This window comes from Aspergillus mulundensis, assembly GCF_003369625.1.
Source record: "Aspergillus mulundensis strain DSM 5745 chromosome Unknown scaffold_0, whole genome shotgun sequence".
Taxonomy (NCBI): Eukaryota; Fungi; Ascomycota; class Eurotiomycetes; order Eurotiales; family Aspergillaceae; genus Aspergillus; species Aspergillus mulundensis.
The window spans coordinates 3519861-3543492 of record NW_020797888.1 but is presented as its reverse complement, the minus strand read 5'-3'; the positions used below and the strand labels follow the sequence as shown (position 1 = coordinate 3543492).

At 50.8% G+C, this 23632-nt stretch overlaps 6 protein-coding genes across 6 annotated transcripts; 5 read left to right on the top strand and 1 right to left on the bottom strand.

Moving 5' to 3' along the window:
- Positions 1 to 138: 138 nt before the first annotated feature.
- DSM5745_00910 (protein phosphatase 2A structural subunit TPD3) lies at positions 139 to 2455 on the top strand (the record flags this gene model as incomplete). The annotated part of the gene is made up of 9 exons (XM_026742926.1): positions 139 to 201; positions 275 to 380; positions 446 to 585; positions 653 to 1144; positions 1203 to 1317; positions 1373 to 1517; positions 1579 to 1679; positions 1729 to 2066; positions 2117 to 2455. 9 exons carry the CDS (start codon positions 139 to 141, stop codon positions 2453 to 2455), a joined length of 1839 nt encoding a protein of 612 aa, XP_026608771.1.
- A 1778-nt stretch (positions 2456 to 4233) lies between these two features.
- On the top strand, positions 4234 to 6094 carry DSM5745_00909 (putative capsule-associated protein CAP1; the record flags this gene model as incomplete). Its single annotated transcript, XM_026742925.1, has 2 exons — positions 4234 to 5984; positions 6043 to 6094. 2 exons carry the CDS (start codon positions 4234 to 4236, stop codon positions 6092 to 6094), a joined length of 1803 nt encoding a protein of 600 aa, XP_026608770.1.
- Positions 6095 to 6688: 594 nt separating this feature from the next.
- On the top strand, positions 6689 to 11857 carry DSM5745_00908 (glycogenin; the record flags this gene model as incomplete). The annotated part of the gene is made up of 10 exons (XM_026742924.1): positions 6689 to 6836; positions 6909 to 7378; positions 7434 to 8245; positions 8971 to 9031; positions 9090 to 9117; positions 9176 to 9282; positions 9353 to 9940; positions 10016 to 10854; positions 10908 to 11604; positions 11672 to 11857. 10 exons carry the CDS (start codon positions 6689 to 6691, stop codon positions 11855 to 11857), a joined length of 3936 nt encoding a protein of 1311 aa, XP_026608769.1.
- Positions 11858 to 12427: 570 nt separating this feature from the next.
- DSM5745_00907 (putative cysteine dioxygenase Cdo1) lies at positions 12428 to 13387 on the bottom strand (the record flags this gene model as incomplete). The annotated part of the gene is made up of 5 exons (XM_026742923.1): positions 12428 to 12543; positions 12602 to 12659; positions 12710 to 12847; positions 12910 to 12981; positions 13055 to 13387. 5 exons carry the CDS (start codon positions 13385 to 13387, stop codon positions 12428 to 12430), a joined length of 717 nt encoding a protein of 238 aa, XP_026608768.1.
- A 473-nt stretch (positions 13388 to 13860) lies between these two features.
- On the top strand, positions 13861 to 15372 carry DSM5745_00906 (GTP-binding protein RBG1; the record flags this gene model as incomplete). The annotated part of the gene is made up of 8 exons (XM_026742922.1): positions 13861 to 13881; positions 13950 to 13970; positions 14025 to 14179; positions 14236 to 14306; positions 14363 to 14700; positions 14764 to 15120; positions 15175 to 15295; positions 15353 to 15372. The coding sequence occupies 8 exons, from the start codon at positions 13861 to 13863 to the stop codon at positions 15370 to 15372; spliced, it is 1104 nt and encodes a 367-aa protein (XP_026608767.1).
- Positions 15373 to 21116: 5744 nt separating this feature from the next.
- Positions 21117 to 22857, top strand: DSM5745_00905 (uncharacterized protein; the record flags this gene model as incomplete). Its single annotated transcript, XM_026742921.1, has 3 exons — positions 21117 to 21561; positions 21613 to 21634; positions 21690 to 22857. 3 exons carry the CDS (start codon positions 21117 to 21119, stop codon positions 22855 to 22857), a joined length of 1635 nt encoding a protein of 544 aa, XP_026608766.1.
- Between the last annotated feature and the right edge of the window lie 775 nt (positions 22858 to 23632).

Below are 23632 nucleotides of genomic sequence, written 5' to 3'. Positions count from 1 at the left end.
GCCCGAGGAGGAAAAGTCGATCGCTGTTGTTCGCGTGATATCAATTGTCTAGGAAGGACTCGGACTCCGGTCACGTCCTCGCTCTCTGCTTATTTCCTTAATTCAAAAAATACATCATACTATAACAATACAGCCGCGATGGAGGGTCAGGGAGAAAATGACGAGCTCTACCCTATCGCTGTTCTTATCGATGAGCTAAAGGTATCAACCTTCATACTGGCTACCGCATCTCCTACGGTCAAGATCTGTCGCCCTGACTGATCGCATCTCCTAGCACGATGATGTCCTCCTCCGCCTCAATGCAATTCACCGCCTCTCAACTATTGCATTAGCTCTGGGGCCCGAACGGACCCGTGATGAGCTGGTCCCTTTCCTCGATGGTTAGTGAATCATGGATGGAAACCAGATTTTTGTTAGGAGCACCGTGTTAACTTCTGCGATTCAGACTCTGTCGAGGACGAAGATGAAGTTTTGACCGCATTAAGCGAAGAACTCGGTTCGTTCTTAGAGTATGTCGGTGGCCCGGAATATGGCCACGTTCTACTCTCCCCTCTGGAGAATCTAGCGGCCATCGAAGAGCCGCTGGTCAGAGAAAAGGCAAGTTGAAGCAAATCGGTAACGTCTTTCCTGTGTTTTTATTAACCCGATCTAGGCTGTTGAGTCCCTCAACAAGATCGGCGAGCAGCTCTCCGAAAAGCAGATCGAAGAATATTTTGTCCCAATGGTACAGCGCTTGTCGAAAGCCGACTGGTTCACTTCGAAAGTGTCTGCGACGGGCCTTTACTGCGTTCCTTATAAGAAATCCTCCTCTTCCCTGCAACAGACCTTGCGCCAATTTTTCGCCGGCCTCGTACGCGATGAAACCCCAATGGTTAGACGTTCAGCAGGCAACAATCTCGCGAAGTTCGTGAAGGAGATGACGACTCCGATTGTCATCGATGAAATGATACCCCTCTTCCAATACTTGGCTGGTGATGACCAGGACAGCGTGCGTCTACTCACTGTGGATATCCTCATTGCCATTGCGGAAGAAATACCCAAGGAGCAGCAACCCAGCCACGGCGTGCTGTTGACATCCTTGCGGAGTCTGTTCGAAGATAAGAGCTGGAGGGTCAGATACATGGTCGCCGACAGATATGAGAAGGTATTCCGCGGATTGCCCGGTCAAGCCGTTGCTTGAACTATTCTGACTGTCTGTATAGATTGCCAAAGCCGTGCATGAAGAAGTTGTTACCCGAGACATGGTGCCATCATTCGTTAAACTTCTCAAAGATACCGAGGCCGAAGTCCGCACTGCTGTTGCCGGACAGATCCCAGGTACGTTCGCGTATCACCCAACCGAGGCATCGACCAGGGTTACTAAATGCTACAGGATTCTGTTCCTTGATTGACCGGGAAACCTTGCTTAATGAGATCATGACCAGCGTGGAAGATCTTGTCTCAGATCCGTCTCAACATGTGCGTGCGGCCCTGGGAACCCAAATTAGTGGGCTTGCGCCTATTCTTGGGAAGGAAGAGTAAGTGCCAAAGGCTCATTACCCGTGCTTTCTACGAAAAATGCTTACATTTCCGTTGCAGGACCATCTCCCATCTTCTGCCCATGTTCCTCCAGATGCTCAAAGATGAGTTCCCAGATGTGCGACTCCACATCATCTCTAAGCTAGAGTTGGTTAACAATGGTATGTCACCAGCAAGCTTCTCAGCATGTATGGATTCTAACAAACACAGTTATCGGCATCGAACTCCTATCTCAATCCCTTCTTCCCGCCATCGTACAATTGGCTGAAGACAAGCAATGGCGAGTCCGTCTAGCCATTATTGAATACATTCCTCTCCTTGCCAGCCAGCTGGGTGTGAACTTCTTCGACGAACAACTCAGCGATCTCTGCATGGGCTGGCTTGGTGACACTGTTTTCTCTATCCGAGAGGCTGCCACGCAAAACCTGAGGAAGTTGACGGAGGTATTCGGTGTTGACTGGGCCAAGGGGTCCATCATTCCAAAAGTCATGGCCATGGGCCAACATCCTAACTACCTCTACAGAATGACGACGTGTTTCGCGATCTCTGTACGCAAATTAGCCTCTTATCTGTGAACCTCTGCTGATCATTTTCCCAGACGCTAGCGCCCGTTGTTACTTTGGAAATCATCGAAAACTCAGTGCTCCCCATCCTTGAGCGACTTACTTCAGACGATATTCCCAACATTCGGTTCAATGTCGCCAAGTCATATGCCGTCCTGATCGACACACTGCGACGACTTCCCGCTCAAGGCACCCTGGCCGAGCTTGAGAAGGAGGGCAAGACCGAGGCTCCTTCGCCCAAGGGTCAAGAGCTTATCCAGCAGAGTGTTCTCCCAAGCCTGGAGAAACTCCAAGCCGATGATGACGTTGATGTTCGGTACTTTGCAACAACTGCCGCTGGCGGCCACGAGGAGGTTATGCAAACCTCACCGTAGGTTTAATGACCAACTTCTTGGAGGCCCTTGTTCTGCAGTTCTGTAAAGCACCTTACTAAGTGTGAGCGAAAGAAGAAAATAGGGCGCTCATACCTTGGGAGGATTGTCAATTTAGTCAACTTAGAAGTAGTCAGGGCAACTGACTGGGATGAGACTCTCATGGCGTTCTCGATGTAGATTCTTTTGGTCCTTTTAATTAATTCATGAATAAACCAAGCTTATCATGGCTCGTAGTTCAAAATATCATGTGATTTGCACTACAATCTCCGAATTATTAATTGCGCCTTTTTAACTTGACCATGGACGAATTGTATTTCGACCCTTTTTTTTGCATACAGAATTACAGATCAGAAAAACGCTTTTCCACATGTCTTCTTCGTGGCCGTGGCATTTTGTCGTGGTCTCGGACGCGGAAAAGCAACACCGTCGCGAGCTTCTCACTCTTCGGGGATATTATGCGCAATTGTCGATTCTCTTTGCAATCGTTCTTTTCCGACTCTACGTTGCGCACTTCTCCGAGGGCAAGCAACGCCAGCAACCCAACAGGCTCCCCCGGCCGAAAACATGGCTGGACGCGCCACTGTTCAACGGATGGTTTGAAACGCGACGGCAGTACCTCATGTGCCTGATCTGGCTTACTTGGTTGCTTAGTCTGTCTATATGGAGCACAGGCGATGGTAAGTCGATAGAAAACTGTCCGCAAGATACTGGCGCTAATCGTTTTGTAATCAGATTATCTCCATCTAACCAAGGCGTTAGGCCACGTTGGCCTGTCTCAGTTGCCACTACAGGTGGCCATGTCACCGGCTTTCTATGTGACCTCGACACCAAGAGCATCATCCTTGCTATCAGTTCTAACTACCATTCCGCAACCGACTGTGACAGCTTACCACCGTCTCTTTGCTCGCACGGTCATCTCCCCATTACTCGTCGGACACGCCATCTTGTACTGCCTGTTCTTCCTGCAGTCAAGTCACCCTAACTTCAGCTCTCTGTTCGCGAAGCGGATCCTTGACTTGGATGTCCAATTGGGCATTCTCGCATTGGCGACAGCGGTTGCGGTCGTGGTCTTTGCGCGACCGATGGGGAAAACAGGGGGGATATGGAAGGGCACCATTACAGACGGACGGCGCGCTTTTTATGCGGCGCACCTCATCCTGGTGGGCTTTCTGTGTCTTGCGGCGTTTTTCCATGTTGCTCAGGCCAAGGCGTTTGTGCTTGAGTCATTAGTGGTTTTTGTTGTGAACTTGGGGTGCTGTTATATGACGGCAAAGTAGAGGTCAAACAAACAGCGTTGTTAGATTTAGATTATGTGAGGTGTGTAAGGCGTGATTAGCAAATGCGAACAGCTGCTTTGGTCATCTGAAATGAGTATACGGACTTTGCTTCCCGTTGTTCTTCAATCTTGTGGTTTCTGAGATCCGACGCGCAAGAGAAAATTACGTACTCTGATGGCGAGCTAAATGGCCAGACTAAGACCCCCGGCCATGGGTGAGATGAGAAGATTCGTAGTACTTGAGCCCAGAATCATGACAGCTTTGAGATAAATGAACTCAATGTAAATAAAGCTATGGAATAGCTTTAGAATAAATAGATTCTATTGGCTGGTAACTGAAAAGAGGCGCCTAGCGCGATTAAATTGCATCACACGTGGGGAAATGTTTATGTTATTGATGTTTGGCCTGGCAACCAACTCACCTCGACTCTCGAGCGCTTCAATAAGTTTGATACTTTCTTGTACATATCTTCATATTCTTTATGTCAGAGTTTGACTCTCTATGGCAGCACGATCTCACCGGCTTTTGGGCTTGCTGGTGACAGGTCTCCTCGTCTGCCTCTCACTTGTCCTCCTTGAAAGCCCAAATTCCTTCAGCAAGAATGTCGCTCCACTCCAACCATCTGCCCCTCCTTCCACGTTACCAGAACTGATCGAGCCTCCGACTGGTCCGACCGATCACTATCCAAGCGACGTGCACCCGATAACAGCGCTCGTCGAAGATGCAGAGCAACAATTTAGCCAGCTCCTGGGGCGCCAATCCAGGACGCTGAGCGATGCCGTCAAGGAATACCGCCGGCGCTACAACATGCACCCCCCGCCGCACTTTGACAAATGGTTCAAGCTCGCTCAGTCCAAAGGCGTCGAGTTGATTGACGAATACGACACCATCTACCACATATTGCTACCATTCTGGGCCCTTTCACCGCAAACCATCCGCGCCCGCGCTAGGGAGGCTCTTGGGTATGATAATGGCTTGTTTGGGGTTCTTATCAGAGACGGAAAGGTGTCACTGGCCGAAGGGCTCGATGATGAACACGAGTGGCAGCGCGAGGCTACGCTCAGCATGGTCAAGGACTTTGTTCGGTATTTGCCGGACATGGACCTGGCTTTCAACGCCCACGATGAGCCTCGCGTTATTGTGCCGAGTGAAGACCTTCAAAGGCTGGTCGCAATAGCCAAGGACAGCGCCATCCCGAATGCGTTTCAGGCAAGATCCTTGGTAAACGCATGGTCGGCTCGGCCCGAGGACCTGAACAAGGGTGACCGCATTGATGAAGTGCGGACAACTCGCTTCAATAAAATGTCTCATCAACCTGCCTGGACCAGCTCGAGGATATCGTGCCCAGTCGATAGGCCTGTTCGTTCCCTGGATGAGAACCCGCCGGATGATACAACTCGATATGCTCTCGGAGAGTTAGGTTTCATTCACAACACAACCGCGTTCTCCGATGTTTGCAGCACTCCGTCGCTGAGAAATACCTACGGATTCTTCGACCGACCGAATTTGTTCGCAGCTGTTCATGACTTGTTGCCTGTTTTCTCTCAGAGCAAAGTGTCAACGTTTCAGGATATACTGTACCCCAGCCCCTGGTATTGGGCTAAGAAGGTACCATATGTCAAGGAGAAAGACTATGGCTGGGAGGAGAAGAAGGACAAGTTATACTGGAGGGGGTCAACGACTGGTGGCTTTTCTAAAGGCGGGGGCTGGCGACGGCATCATCGGCAATTGATGGTCAGCAACATCAATGCGCTCAATAACGCCAAAATTCTCGCCAAATCTGACGACGGAAATTGGGAAACTGAAGAGGTTGACCGCAGCGTCTATAGCAACCTTTTTGACGTTCAATTCACCTCCGTTGGGCAATGCGATCGTAATGACTGCGCCGCCCAGATGGAATTCTTTAACATCACAGAGCCTGTGGAACAGCAAGAGGCTTGGGCTTACAAGTACCTCGTTGATATCGACGGGAACGCCTTCAGTGGCCGGTACCACGCGTTCCTCGAAAGCAACAGCCTGATTTGCAAGATTGCTTTGTTCCGAGAATGGCACGATGAACGGCTCAAGCCTTGGGTCCATTACGTCCCACTGAGCCTCAAAGGGGACGATCTCGTAGAGACCATGCGTTATTTTTCTTCAGAAGAAGAGGGCAGAATCGCAGCACCTCGAATAGCTCGGCAAGGGAAAGGCTGGGCACAGAGCACGTTACGCAATGAGGACATGGAAGTCTGGTTCTTTAGATTGTTATTGGAGTAAGTCGATTCTACAACCTTTACTTGGGTGTACATATACTGACAATGATGTCTCCAGGTATGGGCGCTTGATTGATGATAATAGAGAGAACTTGGGATACACATGGTAATATTGTTATATATAGCGCCTTGACGGTTGCACAGCTGATGTGTATGAATTACGCCATTATGCCACCCTATATTCCACCGCCACTCGGAGTTCTGAGAGCACGTAAAAAGGTGCTTATCTCTGTCTCTTTTAATACCCCTCTTATAGTACAAGTGAGCTGGGTATCTGTTGTGCTACGGTACCAGTGGGCCAGTGTCGAAGAGGCAGATGGCATCAGGATATAGACTTTCAGGCAGGGACTTCCTGCGCAACTTTTCCTCTGCAGCAATTCTTGTGCGCTATCATTCGCTAGCTTGAGGTACTCCTTCCAAGCCCTTAGTCCACCTATAGGGGCATGCTTTGAGCTTGTGGTGGGGATCAAACACAGCCTGGTTGTCAGCGTATTTAAACTAGGTTGCACGTGAGTGAGTGCCCGCAGTATACTTATATAGTCCGCGTACACATCTTCCCTGCAACTCCAATAATCTCTTTCCTTGTTCTTCATGCTCATCTTCTTACCCAAGCTCACGCTTGCCCGACTTCATAACGTCATCTCCCTCGGGCTGATAGGATCAGGCAACCCAAACTGAAGTCTGTCTTCATTCTCTGACACAGCATGGCATCCTCGCTATTAGCACCGCTAAAAACAGGCCTTATCCTGGGTTATGGTCTATTTACCTTGGTCCTATATGCAGTCATAGCAGTCTACACTGGGAAATTCTTTACAAGCACCACTGAAAAAGAGACCTTGGAGCTGCAGCTCGGTAAGTGTATTATACACCTCTCACTGTTCCTGATACCGGCTTCAAGACATTACCTGACCGTGTACGAAACAGCTCGCATTCGGCTATGGGATCTGTCAAAGAATTGGACTGTCTTCTCACATCAGATCTATACTCTACAGAACGGTTTCAGATTCCATTATGTCTCCAATGAAGGTAACGCCACGACCAGCGCCAGCAAGCCGTTGGTTATATTCATTCATGGCTTCCCTGACAGCTGGGGGATCTGGCGTCATATTCTAAGCGAAGAGTCCCTGCAGAATGCAGCGACACTGGTCGCTGTTGATCTGCCTGGTTATGGAGGTTCCGAGAGTTTAGAAAGATACACAGCCACTGCGGTTCTTGAGAGCCTTACTGAATTCATCATTGCTATGAGGTTAAAGTACGGCATTGATGGCCCGACTACTACCCATCAGCAAAGGACCGTTATTGTGGGACATGATTGGGGCTGTTTGCTCGCTATGCGGCTGGCAGCTGAAGCGCCCCAGTTGGCTGATAGGTTTATTGTCACTAACGGACCACTTGTATGTTATTTTCCAGGATCAAATAGCGCTTGGCTTGACTGACTCAAGATCCTAGATGCCCCTGGCCGTGTCCAACATCAATCGTCGACTATTGTCCTCATCGAAGATGCTCAAATCTTTCCTGCGCTCACCCGTCCAAGAGCGTACGTTATTTTTCAATGCCATCAGAACACTAAAACCCCTCTTGGTCCAACTGTGGCGTTCCGGATATATCTTCGCCTTTCAGCTGCATCCGATCGTAGTTGCATACCTCTTCAACGGAGGAAACCAATCATTGCTAAAGTACATGCATGAAATGTCCTACGGCCAGCAGAGCTACACTATCACTGACGCCGCAGAGTGCATGGCAAGCACACTTGGTCCATCTAATGTCGAAGGCAAGACGCAGAACCCTAATGGCGAGGGATACGCGGAATCCGTGGTGACGAGGCCCGCCATCTCGAACTTCGTTGAAATGTGCAGTTACTACCGACAAGGTACAGCTCTTGAACCATGGACGAAGTCCATCGAAACGATAACCAGTCTGCATAGCATTGCGCAGGAGACCGGGATCCAGCGCACTGCTAGTGGCGCTGGAATATTCGATGAACTGCCAGGCACGCTGAAAGCCAATACAACCATTATATGGGGCCAAAAGGACCATGCGCTCACGCGTGAGCTCTGCCTAGATGGTATATCGGATTACCTTACTCGGGATAGCCAGGTCGTTGAGCTTCCGATCAGTGCACACTGGACACCGCTGGAGCGAGATGGTCGAATTGCTCTTGGTAAAGCAGTCGAATGGGCGGTGGACGGTGAGCGCGAAGATATTGAAAAGGCTATTGCATTAGGTACTTGTTACCCGAGTGCAATGGTGACGGTTCGAAAGTAAGCCACTGGAATGTGGCGCCGTTTGTGTTTGATTGAGGCTCTATTGCTGGTCTCCGGTTGGTATTGCCATCTTCAGCCCGTTTTAGAATGTCGCCTTGATTCTCTGCTATCAAGCTGGTTGTGGCTCGAGTGCTTCGCTCCGTCTTACTGAGGTGGCGATGATCTGGTAGAGCTTGCTTGGCTGGACGAAGTACTTCCTTTGCAGAGTAGTGTCATCGTTGATATATTCCTGCGGGGAGGAAACTAACTGATGACGGCCTGTGATGAATGATTGCCTCATGAGAAAGATCTGGTAAATTGAAATGGTGCGACTTGTCCTGCCCAGTCTGATGCACAATCCCCAATAGAAGCTTGCCTGACAGGTCTGGGCATCCGGCCAACCATGGCCCAGCCGCTCTTACCTAGTCCCCAGACTCCCCAACCACCCCCTTCGAACTCCATTGATCTTCGATTCCCCACGGGCCATTGAATCGTCGAGAAGTGTCGACAACTCGCGGATGATCAACTCAGATGACACAGGATAACGGTTCCAGCGCCTCATAGCACAGTCCCTTCACATCCCTGGAGCGGGGTTGCCCAGTCATAACCGGTGAGGGGAAGCGCCTCTAGCGTTAGTCCTCCCTACACTCTCCTTTCTCTTTTGGCTTCATCACTTTTGTGGTCGCAAGCTTCGTTTCTCTCGGTTTGTTCTCTATCTACGCTCCGATTGCCTGATAATTGAGGCTTTCGCTGCTGTACAGCTCCTCCGGGATGGTTACCCAAGAAGGTCCAGTCTATTGCACTGTAGGTACCCCAATTCTGAGCTTTCGCGCCCATTGACAATTCTTTAACCTGAAAACAGCTACTTTTGAGTGATAACTACCTCCCTGGTAAACTAATGGTCGCTCAACAACCCTCAATTCCTGACACTAACGTGCCATTATTTAGGTGCCGTGGTCCTCGCCCACTCACTGCGCGACAATGGCACCGAGGCCAAGCTGGTTGCGTTGTATACACCGGACACGCTGCAGGCTGCCACGATAAACGAGCTCCAGGTGCGCGTTCTGCGTCTTATACATGGCGCACTATCCGTGGCTGCGATCGTTCCTAACCCTGTTGGCCTAGACTGTCTACGATGAGCTCATACCCGTATATCGGATGACGAACCACACGCCGGCGAACCTCTGGCTTATGGAGCGCCCGGATCTCATAGCAACCTTTACGAAGATTGAGCTATGGCGGCAAACACAATACAAGCGCATTGTATACATTGACTCCGACGTGGTAGCTATCAGGGCACCCGACGAGCTTCTGGCCATGGACGTAGATTTCGCCGCTGCCCCGGACGTCGGCTGGCCCGACTGCTTTAACAGTGGCGTGATGGTATTGCGACCCAACATGCAAGACTACTATGCGCTGAAAGCCCTTGCGGAACGAGGCACCAGCTTTGACGGGGCCGACCAGGGCTTACTGAACCTGCACTTTCGCGACTGGCACCGGCTTAGCTTTACGTACAACTGCACGCCTAGCGCGAACTATCAATATGCCCCGGCCTACAAGCACTTCCAGAGCACAATTAGCTTGATACATTTTATTGGATCCCAGAAGCCTTGGAATATGTCGAGACAGGTGGCTCCTCTTGATTCGCCATATAACCAGTTGCTGGGAAGATGGTGGACGATTTACGACCGACATTACCGCTCGGCTGCTTTTGTGAGTGACGCGATTGATGATTCCGCCTGTTCTGTTGAGCAACCAGACCGAGTATGGAACTAATACCGTTGTTAGGAAACACCGGAGCCGAGTAGTCGCCCGGCTGCGCCACAAGTTCACTATACAGATGAGCCAGTATCCGAGACACATGCCCAGCACTTTCCAGATACTGTAACACATCGAGATTTTGAACAACAGACGCATTCCATCCCTGTATCAGAACATACACCGCATCAACAATTACTCCAGCATGAGGCGACATCGCATCCCCAGCCAGTTTATCATCCGCCGGAGGGAGGCTCATATAAGCCCGTACAGGTCTCTTTCTACTCAGAATCGGGTCATGCGCCATTGCCTATGGATCAGTCGACTCACAACATTTATGCAGAGCAACCGTCTCACCACGAATACACAGGGCATCCACCTCAGCATATCCCAACAGAGCATCCGTCTCAGCACATCCACGAAGAGCATCCACCTCAGCACATCCACGAAGAGCATCCACCTCAGCACATCCACGAAGAGCATCCACCTCAGCACATTCAAGCTGAACACCATGCCCAGCACACCCAAGAAAAGTATTCGACTCAGCACATTCAAGCTGAAAATCATGCCCAGAACCGCTTCCACCGACCTGTCATTAGTGTAGTTCCGCAGTACGTCCGCGGAGAAGAACACATAACGGCTTATATACAACCACAGCACCATCATGAACACACCCATCATTTTGTACAGCCCCGTCTAATACACGAGCCCAGTGCGCCGACAGAGCACACCCACAAATTCGAGCAATATGATACCAGCACTCCTCAGCCACAAGCCCCCATTGAGACGCAACGCGCACCATCACCTCAACCGCCTCCCCAGGATGAACCGATTTTTGAAGCTCCTAGAGCGGAGTGGGATGCGTCTCGGTGAGACCAACGTTCAAACAGTCTAATGACATCTGCTGACTCTTTCTATGAAGTGAACCGCCACCATTGCACTCTAAACCGGAAGGAATAGCGCTGGAGAGCAAGACATATACCATGTCTGTTGATCACCAGCTGTTCCAGCCTCCAGAGTCTTACCCGGAAGCCCCCAAGGACATGTGGTATCAGGTCCCGGAGACGAAGCCCGAGCCGCAGAAACTCACCCAGTTATTCCCTTGGGAAACGAATGCACCTAAACCCACCAGAGTATTTGCTGATGATGAGCGTCAATCCCAACCCTTGGTCTCTCCTACCTCCACCAAAGGCGAATCCTGGACCTCCCAATCCTCCCAACCAACATCATGGACATCCGAGGTAACCAGCGTGCCAAGCGAATCCTGGGACACCTACTCCCGCTCTAACGCATGGGATGAGGTCCCTGAGATTCAGAAGTACATCCAATCCATCCAGCAAGCCCGCAAGGCCCGAGCTCAAGTCATCTCCGGCGGGCCCAGCCAACAAAAGGCAACATCCCCTCTGACCCCAACCCAACAACACCAATCCAGGACCAGCAGCCAGGACCTCAATCTCTCCCTCGGCACCCGGATAACCGACTTCCCCAGCCCACAGGAACGGCCCAGCCTCCCGGTCACTCCGGCCCCCATCCACAGAGGCCCGGCCCTAGGAAGTCCCGAGGAATACACGACAGCCCAGCTCCCCGCGGCAACGGGCGTCCCCAACCAGGAAGACTGGGTGCGTCTCACGGTTGATGTGCTTTTCCACCTCCTACGGGCGACATACTTATACTGGAATTATACAGAACCCGTCACTGCGCCTCGAAGAGCTGCGGCAGCGGCAGAATAGTGTCTTGGATGATCCGGACTCGCTCGTTGAGCGGCTTACCAAGGTTCTTGGCGATGGATATGTGCATGAGAATAAATATGAGAATGAACATGATAGGAATGGAAAGGGTGATGGATTTGGTACTGGTATTGCTTCAGATTGATGATTCGGTTTCTTTTTTTTTTATCGCTTTTTTTCAGCAGACCATGGTCCTTTTTCTGTTTTTGCTCACTTTTTGTTTCTCTGGATGCATTTTGTTGTTATTTGGCTTGTATCCATTTTTGTGCATTGGTCTTGCATTCAGTGTGCTGTATAATATTTTCATTTCAGGGATGCTATTTACATATATTTGCATCGTTGTATGAGGCAGACTGCATATTTATCATCAGTACTTACTTTTTATTTTTTGGGCAAATAAGCAGAGCATTTTCAGAATCATTAATGATCATTTCGTCGTTGGTCTAGCATGGTATCCTGAGGACATTAATAAACATAACAAACAGGAAAAGACGCCGTTCAATGCACGCCATAAAAGCCAAGGGCCAAAACAGCCGAAGCATTAGGGCCGCGTTCGCGTTGAGGTAACCCTAGGAATGGCATCGAGAAACTGTGAAGTCAATAGTCATCGGGTTGATGTACAATAGGTACGAGGAGAGAAGAGTGTTGAACGTTGGGCGAGTCCGAAAGGAACGAGAGAGGAGTAGGGTCGTAGGGATTGTTAGGAGGGTTGATATCAGGTTCGTTCACCGCGAATGGAATAGAAGTGCGACTGTTTGATGTGAGAAGCCTTGCCGGACTTCTCGTCGAAGATCGAAAACCCATAGTGTGCCGCGTTTGGTGGAGTGTAAACTAGATAGGCAAGACCAGGTCTGAGATAGAGAGCTTCAGAAAGGGTTTGGGTACATACGGTGTAGAGAGATGGCCACCTCGTTTGGATTCGGGTTGTGAATTTTGTGTAGGCCCAACTTTGAGACATTAGCAATACTTCAGCCATACAGAGCCGTGTTCAACACACCTGGTCGGACATGTATGTAACCTGATTCTCGCCGTATGTGGTCACCTTCGTGACCTGAGGAGGCGATGACTGTCCATGTTGCACTTTGTCCTGGTCAGGCCATGTGTATAGGGTTTCTTGCAGACTGCCTTTCAGGATCTGATCACAGTAAATTGGGTCAATTAGTCCTCCTATATCAAAGAACAAGGGATGAAGTATACCTTCATGACGCAATGAGCGTTAGCATGATCATGGATAGCGCTCCCACGTCCAGGGCTCCAGACAAGAATCAGCTAAGAATAGAGTTAGCTGACTGTCTCTCACAACAAACTCCGGCCAACGTGTATATGCGCAGAAACGTCATACATATGCACAAAGATACCGACGGCGATGAAAGATAACGACTGGCGGTGAGGCATGGAGGAAGCTCACCAGATTACTTTTCCCGTTTCCTTCGTCAATAAGGTTCCGCGTGTACGACTTGTGGGTATCCCCAAGGGCATAGTGAGTCCAGTCCTTTTCGTTGGAGGTGTAGAGCTCCATCAATCGTTGGATATCGAGAGGGTCGACATCGTCCGAGTCAAGCCCAGAGCTTGGGCCGAGAGCTATACTGAGGTCCTGGACGAGCTCCTCGAAGGCGTTGCTGGGAGAGTTCCCGGCATCTGAGGAGGAAGTCGAGCCGGACTTGAGATAAGGCATTTTGGCTGTTCAGTGCTCTGCTTGAATAGATTCAATGGCCAAGTAATCAACGGGGATTTGTATGTAGTTCCACTCGGGCTATCGGATGTAGAAGCTAAGGATAGGAATGATATCAAGCAAGAGGAGCGGATCGGAATGGGAGAATGAGAAATTTAAGAGGACACGTCGGGGAATTAATTCTATCATCCGCATGGAGATCTAAGGAACGTAACCATGTGAGGTTGTTGTGAACAGCAGGAGCGCCGAGCGAATCTTGACCCGATGCCGACGATAAGCGATAAGGGTTTCTGCCGGAGTGCCTCAGGCGCTTATGCTCAGACCGCTCTGCTGGGATCCCCACCAAGGCATCATCATCTTTTTCTTCAACAGAGTATTCACTTAGAGCGCCCCTCAACAGCGAACCCGGACTACATTCATTACCCCGCTATATAGATTTGCCCGTACGAGAGGTCATCTCGTAACCGCACGCCACAATGTCGACCACCGTGGAAAAGGTCAGGATACGCCCACCACCTTCTTTTTATGCAACCAAGTATGATACTGACTGCCTGGATGGATATAGATCAAGCAAGTCGAGGACGAGGTTCGCTTCCCGATCATAAGTAGTTAATGAAGGCGCATATTGACACACTCCCAGATGGCTCGGACTCAGAAAAACAAGAACACATCCTATCACTTAGGACAGCTGAAGGCCAAACTTGCTAAGCTGAAGCGTGAGCTTCTGACACCATCAGGAGGAGGCGGTGGTGGTGGAGCTGGTTTCGATGTTGCCCGTACCGGTGTCGCTAGTGTGTATGGTTCTCCCATCGACAAACATCGCCGCGAAATTGTCATTGACCCTGGAACAGTGGTTTTATTGGTTTTCCCTCCGTCGGAAAGAGTACATTGATGAGCAAATTAACGGGTCAACACTCCGAAGGTATGCGCGAACGAGTTGGGATAGATACGGCAGATGCTGACGGAGTCTTGCGATAGCCGCGGCGTACGAGTTCACCACATTGACAACCGTTCCCGGACAAGTTCTATACAACGGCGCGAAGATTCAAATTCTGGATCTTCCCGGTATCATTCAAGGTGCCAAGGATGGTAAAGGTCGTGGTCGACAGGTTATTGCTGTCGCCAAGACCTGCCATCTTATCTTCATCGTTCTCGATGTCAACAAGCCGTTGGTTGACAAGAAGGTGATTGAAAATGAATTGGAGGGCTTTGGTATCAGAATCAACAAGCAGCCCCCGAATATCGTGTTCAAGAAGAAGGACAAGGGTGGTATCTCGATCACGAGCACCGTACCCCTCACTCATATTGATAACGATGTAAGTAGTCCGAGCTGGTTCTCGAGGCTGTTCCAGTCACTGACCGCGTTTCGAATCCAACAGGAAATCAAGGCTGTTATGAGCGAATACAAGATCTCTTCTGCTGATATTTCCATTCGATGTGACGCAACAATCGATGACCTCATTGACGTTCTTGAGGCTAAAAGCCGCGCATATATCCCCGTCGTCTACGCTCTGAACAAGATTGACGCCATCACTATCGAAGAACTCGACCTTCTATACCGAATTCCCAATGCCGTCCCTATCAGTTCGGAGCATGGCTGGAACATCGACGAACTTTTGGAGATGATGTGGGAGAAACTCAACCTCCGACGAGTTTACACGAAGCCGAAGGGCAAAGCCCCTGACTATACTGCCCCCGTTGTGCTCAGGTCCACTGCCTGCACCGTCGAGGACTTTGTACCGCCCCTTCCCTTACTTTCTAGCAATCATAGTTTACTAACCCGTCGCTAGTGTAATTCGATTCATCGAACGATTAAAGATCAGTTCAAGCAAGCTATTGTGTATGGTCGGTCCGTCAAACATCAACCGCAGCGCGTCGGTCTCACTCATGAGCTGGCTGATGAGGATATCGGTTCGTGACCCTTTTTCGAGACCCATGGAACTATTGGAATTGACGGTGTAACAACAGTGACGATTATCAAGCGGTAAGAGTTAGCGGGAACGTATGAAGATCAGGGTGTTCGCCTGAACACAAACAACCTGCGACGAATCGCGTCGAGGAAGATGAGCGGGCTGTGTGCTAGGGGTGCTCTCGCAAAGGATTGTATATCCAAAGTCCCAACCCTTGTGACAAATCCTGCGAAGTAGTATGAGGGGATTGATTGGAGGGGATGATGTGCGCACGGGCAGCAAGCTGCCAAATGCCGCTTGGTCCTGCAAGATCACTAGCTAGCCTTGGGGGTACCTGCACAGGCTGCACCACGACCGAGTCTGCATTCCTCTGCTACCCGAAGTGATGCGCAATCGGTCCTCATCGCAACATGTGTGAAGGGAGAACGGCAAGCTTGGGGGATGAAAGCTACCCCCAACAAAGGTGTTTCTTGGTGAGCCGTACATCCAACTTTATTTCTTTCTCATTTATTCTAGTTCAACGTTCGAGACTTCTTCGATCATGCAAAGATCCGAATCATCCGGAATTCTAAGACAATGGAAGTTCTAGATCACTGCTCGGATATCTGAACGAGTAGGGCCATGTTAATGCTCCGATACCGTACTCATCTTTTCTCCTTTGGTCCCGCTTTGGCCTCCTGGTCAATGAAACAAAACAGAACAATTTCTGGGATCCTGATTACCTCTCGCCGTCATTGGTAGACGAGCATCACATTGCTTTGTCCCTAGTCGGCAGCTATTGTAGACGAAGCGCGATATAGAAGCGATTAACGGCGTTGCCATCGTTGATTCGCAAAGTGACTCGAGCTTGCGCGAGGCAAAGCTGAGACACATGTCTGCTTGCAGAAAATCAGGGAGCTCACGAGGCGCCGGTTGTGTATTCCCCTGTTCCACGGCGGGATCTGGACTACAGCGCGCAGATTGAGCGATGGAGCCCCTGACCGTGGTCGGGATTCAGGAGACTTCCCCAGTGTCGCCGTCCCTTGGTTCCTTAAAAATGCCTACATTGCATATGCATGACGGCCCCAACAGAATGGACACAAATCTTGAATTTCAATCCGTACGGACTCGGCTCTGGGGCAGCAGCTCGAACCTCGAATTCCTGCAAGGCCGCGACTCAGCCATGGCGCTGCAGGTAAACAGGGTCTGGGATGCTTAGCAGTAGGCGAAATACTAATCCGCCCGCAAGAGGCTCCTGGGTCCCATTTACCCATGATTTAATGTCCTTCGCCGTATTACGGTAATAAACAACCCAGGGGTGGTACAGTTATGGCCAAGTTGGACTTCAGCAACCGGAATCAACGCCGGCCGACAAAAGTACTGTCCCCCATCGTTCTGACTCCTGAGTCAAGAACTGAGTCCAGAACCGATTTACAATAAGGTTACGATAAGAATGTCGTGCATTGAAAATGGAGTTGAGAGTTTGATCGGGTCCCGGTCCAACACCTTCGCCTAGCTGGAACTATGGAGACTCCGTGCCCCTCTTAGTTTCGAGTCTAGGTCTCAAATCTCAACGGCGATTGATAAGTCGCTTTTAATCGAGATCGTCACTCCTCTCAGGGCTCTCGGATCATTTCCATCAGTCATAGCTCCTTCGTCCGGGCCTATCAGTATCAACAGGAATATCTCCATGTGAACGCGAATCAGGCAATCAATTTCCGGATGCGAAGTACGGAGTAGACTCGCGGGGATGTCTTACCGACTCCGGTGGGCCATCGTTCCTTGATGCAAGGGGAGTTGGGGACGACGACTGGCCTTGTTCAAGTCGCCGTACTCCGTATCTACTCGTGTTCTGAATCTGCCCTAAGCACCGAGGTTTACCCTGGCACATAGTCTACACAGCCTCGTTAAGTCTTCAATCAATTCATATCCACTGATATCACCGATCAGTTATATGGAGATTCGTCACTCGTTGCCTGAAGACGGCATCGGCGACCGACGGCTTTAGGTGCCTAATAATCTATTTGTTAGGTACCAAATCAGGCCCTACCGCACAGAGCCCGGATGTGTCTCCCTTGAGCCGTGTCGAAAATGAAGCTGTTGACAATGGCTGTCGCGGAAAATCCCTTGTATCCCGTATCCTGTATTTCCCTTCTTGAAGCTCCATCATTTTGGGCTTGAATGTCGCGGATCCTTCGGCCCAGCCACACCTCAGCTTCGGCAATGGATTATGGTCTCCTCTTGGTGACGAGTCGAACAATATCATTAATAATCCGTATGGACAAAGAACTGAGAAAGAAGAAAAAAAAGAGCAGGAACCGTGTCCAGTTACTCCGTAATTGTCCATCATTGTTCGAGTTTCGACCCTGGACGATTTCACATACCTATTGAACTGGTGCTTGATCCGACTCGCCTTTGTCCCGTGCAGTTGTCATACCATGGCTGCAGCGGATCCTGTTGGTCGCCTGATGTCACGGCCTCTTGGGAATTAAGGGCGAGATCGGTTCTGGCTAGTTTTCTTAGCACTATGCCTAGCAATATTATCGCGGAGGTGGATGAAGACAATCCAACCCCCGCCCAGATAGTCTCGCCGAGACGCCGAGTCGCTCAGCGTCTACTCGGAGTATGTATGTGCGCAGATGCAGGCTGGGGTGCAACCAGCCTTAGCGCATCCCGATACCAGATATCACTCTGCAATACGAGGCATATTAAGGTCAGGATATAGTCCTTCGACAAGGCAAACTGGCATGCGGTACCTTACAGATCTATTCTTGGAGATATGCCCCGATAAGGCTATTATCGCGGTCAACTCATCCTCGGGAGCGATGCTGATAGATGGTGAACGCTTCCCCGGTTCCGACTAGTTGATACTGGTCGAGCGATGCTGCCTCATATTCCTCCGTATAGCATCCATCCCATGGCTCAGTTAGCCTGGACTCTGGAGTCCGGTCTTCAAAGGCCTTGCAAAATCCGCAACCCCACTACATGCTTCGGGAATTGCAACCCTGTCTAGGCTACGGAGTACCTCGGGCAAAACAGGTTTGAGCCAATGACGGGGATATGCTTCAGATCTGAAGGCTGAAGCAATAATCTGACTCAGAGTGCCCGTGGTTGATTCGATAGTACTCCGTACAGAAGATGGCCATGTACAGAAGTCCTCAGCCGCTACTGACCAGCCGCCTAGGATAGCCCAGGGTCTTTCCTAAGGCAGTAACTCAAGGCTGGCGCCTTACCCAAGGCAGCGCAGAAGCCACCACTAACACCAGCTTTCGAGGCAGGGTGTGACAGACAAGGTCTATCAACGATCTCGGCAACTGACCTTGCTGACAGCCCTCGTGGTCAGTCAAACATGCAATCCAGAGAGCTCCCGATCACTGATTGGAGCGCGGTCGTGGTCACGGTTTGTCAGCATTCAGCAGAATTTACCCGATCAGACTGCGGTCTCTGAGCACGCACCCCAATGGCCGAGATCTTTAGCCCTAGTAAGGCTGGGCCGCCACCGAGTCCGACACATCAAATTCCTGTAATTCCGAAATTACACGTCGATTCGTCCCCGCTTCGAGGCTTCTGACGCCGTCAGGTACAGACGCTCCCACTGACGAATGGGACAAGCTCGTGAGTCAGTAACGTGGGGATATGACCAGGGTTCCCAGGCTCAAACTTGTCTTCGAGACGGAAAGATACTACTTAAAAAAACTCGAAAGGACCCAACAAGCTGCACTGCAAATATTAAGATTTGCACAGCTTAGGCTGGCGGCCCGGAGTGGACCGCGACGGGCCTTGTGGAGCGTGGGGTGCTAGCTCTGTCGTCCTTGAATTCGATCAAGGATTCAAGGTCACTCTTCAAGGTTGAAGGCTGGTGCCAGCGCTAACCCGTCCTCGTCCTTTAGTGTCACCGTCTGAGGGAACTATGCTTCCTGCGTCTGCCGTGATAGGCTGAGCCTCACTACCAATCCTCGGTCAGCGTTCGTTGCAAATCAGAATTGAAATCATTTCGGCGCTGCTGATTCGACCACAGCGACCCCCGGCTTCTCCTCGTGACAAAGTACACTGGGCGCAGATCAGTCTTGCTTTCTAACTGGACTGTGCACATAACCTACTTATCGGGTTGTCAAGGGTAGGTTCAAACTGAGTGCTTAGGGGAAAGATTGCTGAACGAGCTCTTCCGCTTTTCCCCGTCGTCTTTACTCTTTTCAGTGTATTAGTGAAAAGGTAAGCACGACTCTAGCCGGGTGGATATCTCATCGCTTGCCCCATCGTGAGAAATCTGTCAAGCTCGAGCCTCGATTTGTCGATAGTTCGCCGAATAGGGTCTAAGCTCTTGCCGCTTGTTCGAACGCTGATAAAGATCATCGCCGGCCCATTTCCTCAAGAGCTCAGTGCCGTTTTTGCTGGATAACAGCGCTACCAGTGACCTCGCCAGTTTCCAGGTTGAGTTTCACGTGGCCGTCGCACTCCACTCGACTACAGGAACTCGAGATGGAGCATTTTCTGTACAGCTTCATAGTAAGGGGCACCGTTCAAGCTCATCTGAAGCCATGTGTTGCGGTAGTCTCACCCAGAGGTATGTCATGCGGGTAAAGTTCGCCGGTTCCTGGCGGAGTCGCGATCCGTCCGTCAAAAAGCTCAAGATGTCTTGGAGTCTTGTTTCGATCGTCTGGGTACTTCACGGGGAAGGAAGTCGCGGCCTCAGCGAGTCATCTCCCAAGGTTTCTCGACCGTGGACGATCATCTCTACATTTTCAATTTTGATCTTCAGGCCTGACGAGTGGAGCTGCTGCTCTGTACACCTCGACTTCAGTGTCAAACATACAGGCACCAAAGTGGCTATGTAATTCACAGGCAGCCAGAGGCGGACAATGCGCAACGGGGCTGGATCAAGAATTGGAGGACGAATACGGCTCGGTGGATGGAGACAGAATTGAGAATTGAGAGGTGAGAGAGGGAGGAGAATCGCATTATTATGAGTGAGTGCTTTTTCTGCGGTTGGACTGTGGCCCCGGGCTCTCTTTGTCCATTCAGCCTTCCCTTGTCCGGCTCCACCGAGATCTGTCGAGACTCGAGGTGCTCTCTACCGTTCTCAATCTCGAGTCAGGCCTCACTCTCCATGTCGGTGTAACAGCAGAACCTGACCTCAGGCGGCCCCAACAGCGTTAGGCCCAGGAACAAGCAGCGTATTCGAGTACGGTACCTGACCACGCCTGTCTTAGCATGACGAGCGCTGGGGTCACGTCCTGTATCGCGACCCGGCCAATCAGGGGCCAGAAGTGCAGGTTCTCGATGCTGGCGCTGTAATTTTAATCTCTCGCTCTGACCAGCCTGAAAGGGACTGAATTGAGAAGAGAAAAGAATAAACCGAAAGGGAATAAGTATGGCCGGGGTAGCACGAGAGGTACACTCACTGACACTCACCACTCACCACTTGGGCCATCCATCCACGCTCTTGTTCTATACCTGACCTGCCTGCCTCCTGTCGCTCCCCGCCTCGTCTTCGTCTCCTTCCTATCCCTTTCCCTCTTCCCTATACAGAGTGCAGATAGCTTTGCTCAGACCATCCATGTCTGATTGTTGTAATTGCGTCTGTCCCATGTCGACTATGCACCTGCATCTGCTTGGTCCTTGGCTCTAGACGACTGTGGTCTCTGCGCCATCTGCGCTGCTCCTCGACCCTTGAGCAGCTCTTGCTTTTTTCTATCCTTCTTCCCCCTCACGAGTCACGCCTCTTCTTTGGCGTGCAGCTTATAGCGCCTCTTCCCCGCCGCCAGCCATCTTGACGCCTCTTCTCAAGCCTATCCCAACTCCCAACTTCCAGCTCTCACCTCTTAGCTCCCAGCTCCAACGCCATGGACACGGAGACTCCCCATGCCCAGGACAACGGCTTCACTCAGTCTCCTTGGATGGATATGGGCGGGTTCCATCCGTCCCAGCAACATTCGCCTCCATTGGATTATCACGGCTTTGGATACCCAGTTCATGTACCTCTAGATGCGTCCTACGGCGTCACGATACCACCGCCTTATGCGCCACCTGCGTTGCCCATGACGGTGCCTTCCAATGCCTGGCCCAGCATGCTTACCACTACCTCTCAACCGCCTTTCCAGCACGCCGAGCACCCAGTGGCTCCGGTACCTATCGCCCCATCTGTATCTCCAATTGCGGTAGTTCCACCCCCTAGGAAGTCGTCCACGAGTAGCGCAACGCCACGGAGAACTCTTACCGACGATGACCGACGGAGGATGTGTATCTACGCCGAGGAGAATAAGACCGCCAAACAGAGTGACATTGGAGGTACGCTTCTCCTTCCTTAAGGAGGCAATGATGCTAACGAGTTGTTAACAGCACTTTTTGGTGTCGAACGAAGGTAGAGGACTTCTTTTGTTTCCCAGTCTCGGTATCCGCCTTCTAACTTCTGATAGCACTGTCTCAAAAGTCCTGCGGCATAAGGACAAGTATCTCAACCCCGAGGATGGAAGTCGATCACCTATCAAAAGGGCCAAGGGCCGAGTGCCTGACATTGAAAAAGCCCTGTCCAACTGGGTTAGGAACTATCAGCGCGGAGGCCATGGCCTAACCGATGAAATGATTCGAGAAAAGGCTCTTTTTTTCGCCAACACTTGTGGTTCGGACGGGAAGGAGAAGGTCCTGAGCACTAGCTGGTTGGAGAAATTCAAGCATAAGAATGGCTTGCTGGGAGCTAAGGTTCGAAAGGGCTCATTCGGAGCAAAGAGCGAACCCGAGAGCCCAACTGGCCTGAGCCCAACCGGTCTGAGTATCAACTCGGCTCTAGCATCTGCTGTGCACTCACCCACTGTGCTTTCGCCCATTTCACCTAGGGGTACTGGCTTCATATCTCCTTCACCGTTGTCACCCGCCCAGAGCCACGAAAACATCAGAGGGAGTATTTCCATCGGGCCTACGGATCTTGGAATTGACTTTCAACATTCGCACTCTCGGATCTCGCTCGATACTAGCTCTTCTTTCTCCCCAACATCCACACTGCTGACCGAGAGTCCGTTCACTCCATCCAGTCAGTCCCGTATCTCTCCCACGGACGGAAACGCCAGCAGACCTAGAAGCCAGACATTCCCACTCGCCAACGCGGATCCTCTCTCTATGCCCGCGGACGATCCATCCGAACCGACATCTGCCATGAAGGGACTTTTACCCGCTGCAATGGAGGACGCTGTTGGAGAGGGCAATGATCAGAAAATCTCCCTCAACATCGACACATCCGCTGGCACGATTAAACGCAACCGAAGCAACCCAGACATTCGGGCCAGAACTATCTACCCTCCGTCATATTCGAAGTCTACGACCGTCTCCCCGATTAGCTCTCCAGGATCCCCGACTCAGGACGAAGCCCGCAAGGCTTTGGAGCTGGTGGTAAACTATTTTGAGCACCAGAGCACTGGATTAGGCGCCCAAGAAGCCCTTACCATCGGCAAACTACTGGAGAGGTTACAGCTCGCCCAACAGCAGCCTACGCTACCAGGGGGTCTCACTCGTATCGACGAGCACGACGACGCCCCCGCACCTCATCAACCTCGTCTCACCAAGAAGCGAAGCATCCATAATTTTGGTTAAAATCATGTACACTCCTGAACCAGTCACAAGAACGTGGCTTGCCTCCCCATGTGATCCTGTTATACGGTCTCTCTATCTAATCTTGGGTCGGCTTGTTATCTATTCCATCATTGCATGTGCTCTGTGGATTTGTTATTTTGTTATTGATTCCCTGTTTCATTACTTGCTATACTGCACATTTTGCTGGGGTTTGGGTAAAACCGGACGGACCGGACGGACGATACAGATACTACGAGGGCGACCTCAACCTCCTTCAGTTTATACGATATCCATTCGAAGACAGAGGACTCTACTGCTCCTGATATATAGGATGCATGGTGGATATACCACTATTGGCAATGGCGCGATTTGCTTTTGGTCTCTTGTTTCCTTTTTGTCGCGCATTTATACCAGGCCACTGTCATTTCCCCGGACGGAGATGGCGAGTGTGCTCGTGTTTGTGGCCGTCTCTGCTGCTGCATTATCCTTGTCTGCATGATCACCTGCGGCTGTCTAAACCAACTCGCTCGCGCGAACTGCATTGATTCCCTGCTTGTTCTGGTTTATCATTTCTTCCTCTCACTTAGAGCGTACATTATCTACGTAACATATTCTTACTCTTCCAATTTTTGGCGATCTATCTATCCACTTAGTTTCCTACCGCAAGGCCCCGGCGTAGAACGTCTCGCGCCACAGCTGCTAATGCTGACAATTGCCAAACGGACCCGGCTCCATCCATGTTTTCTTTTTTCTTTTTCCAGCACACCTTACGATGGGTACCTACAGACACAGTCCA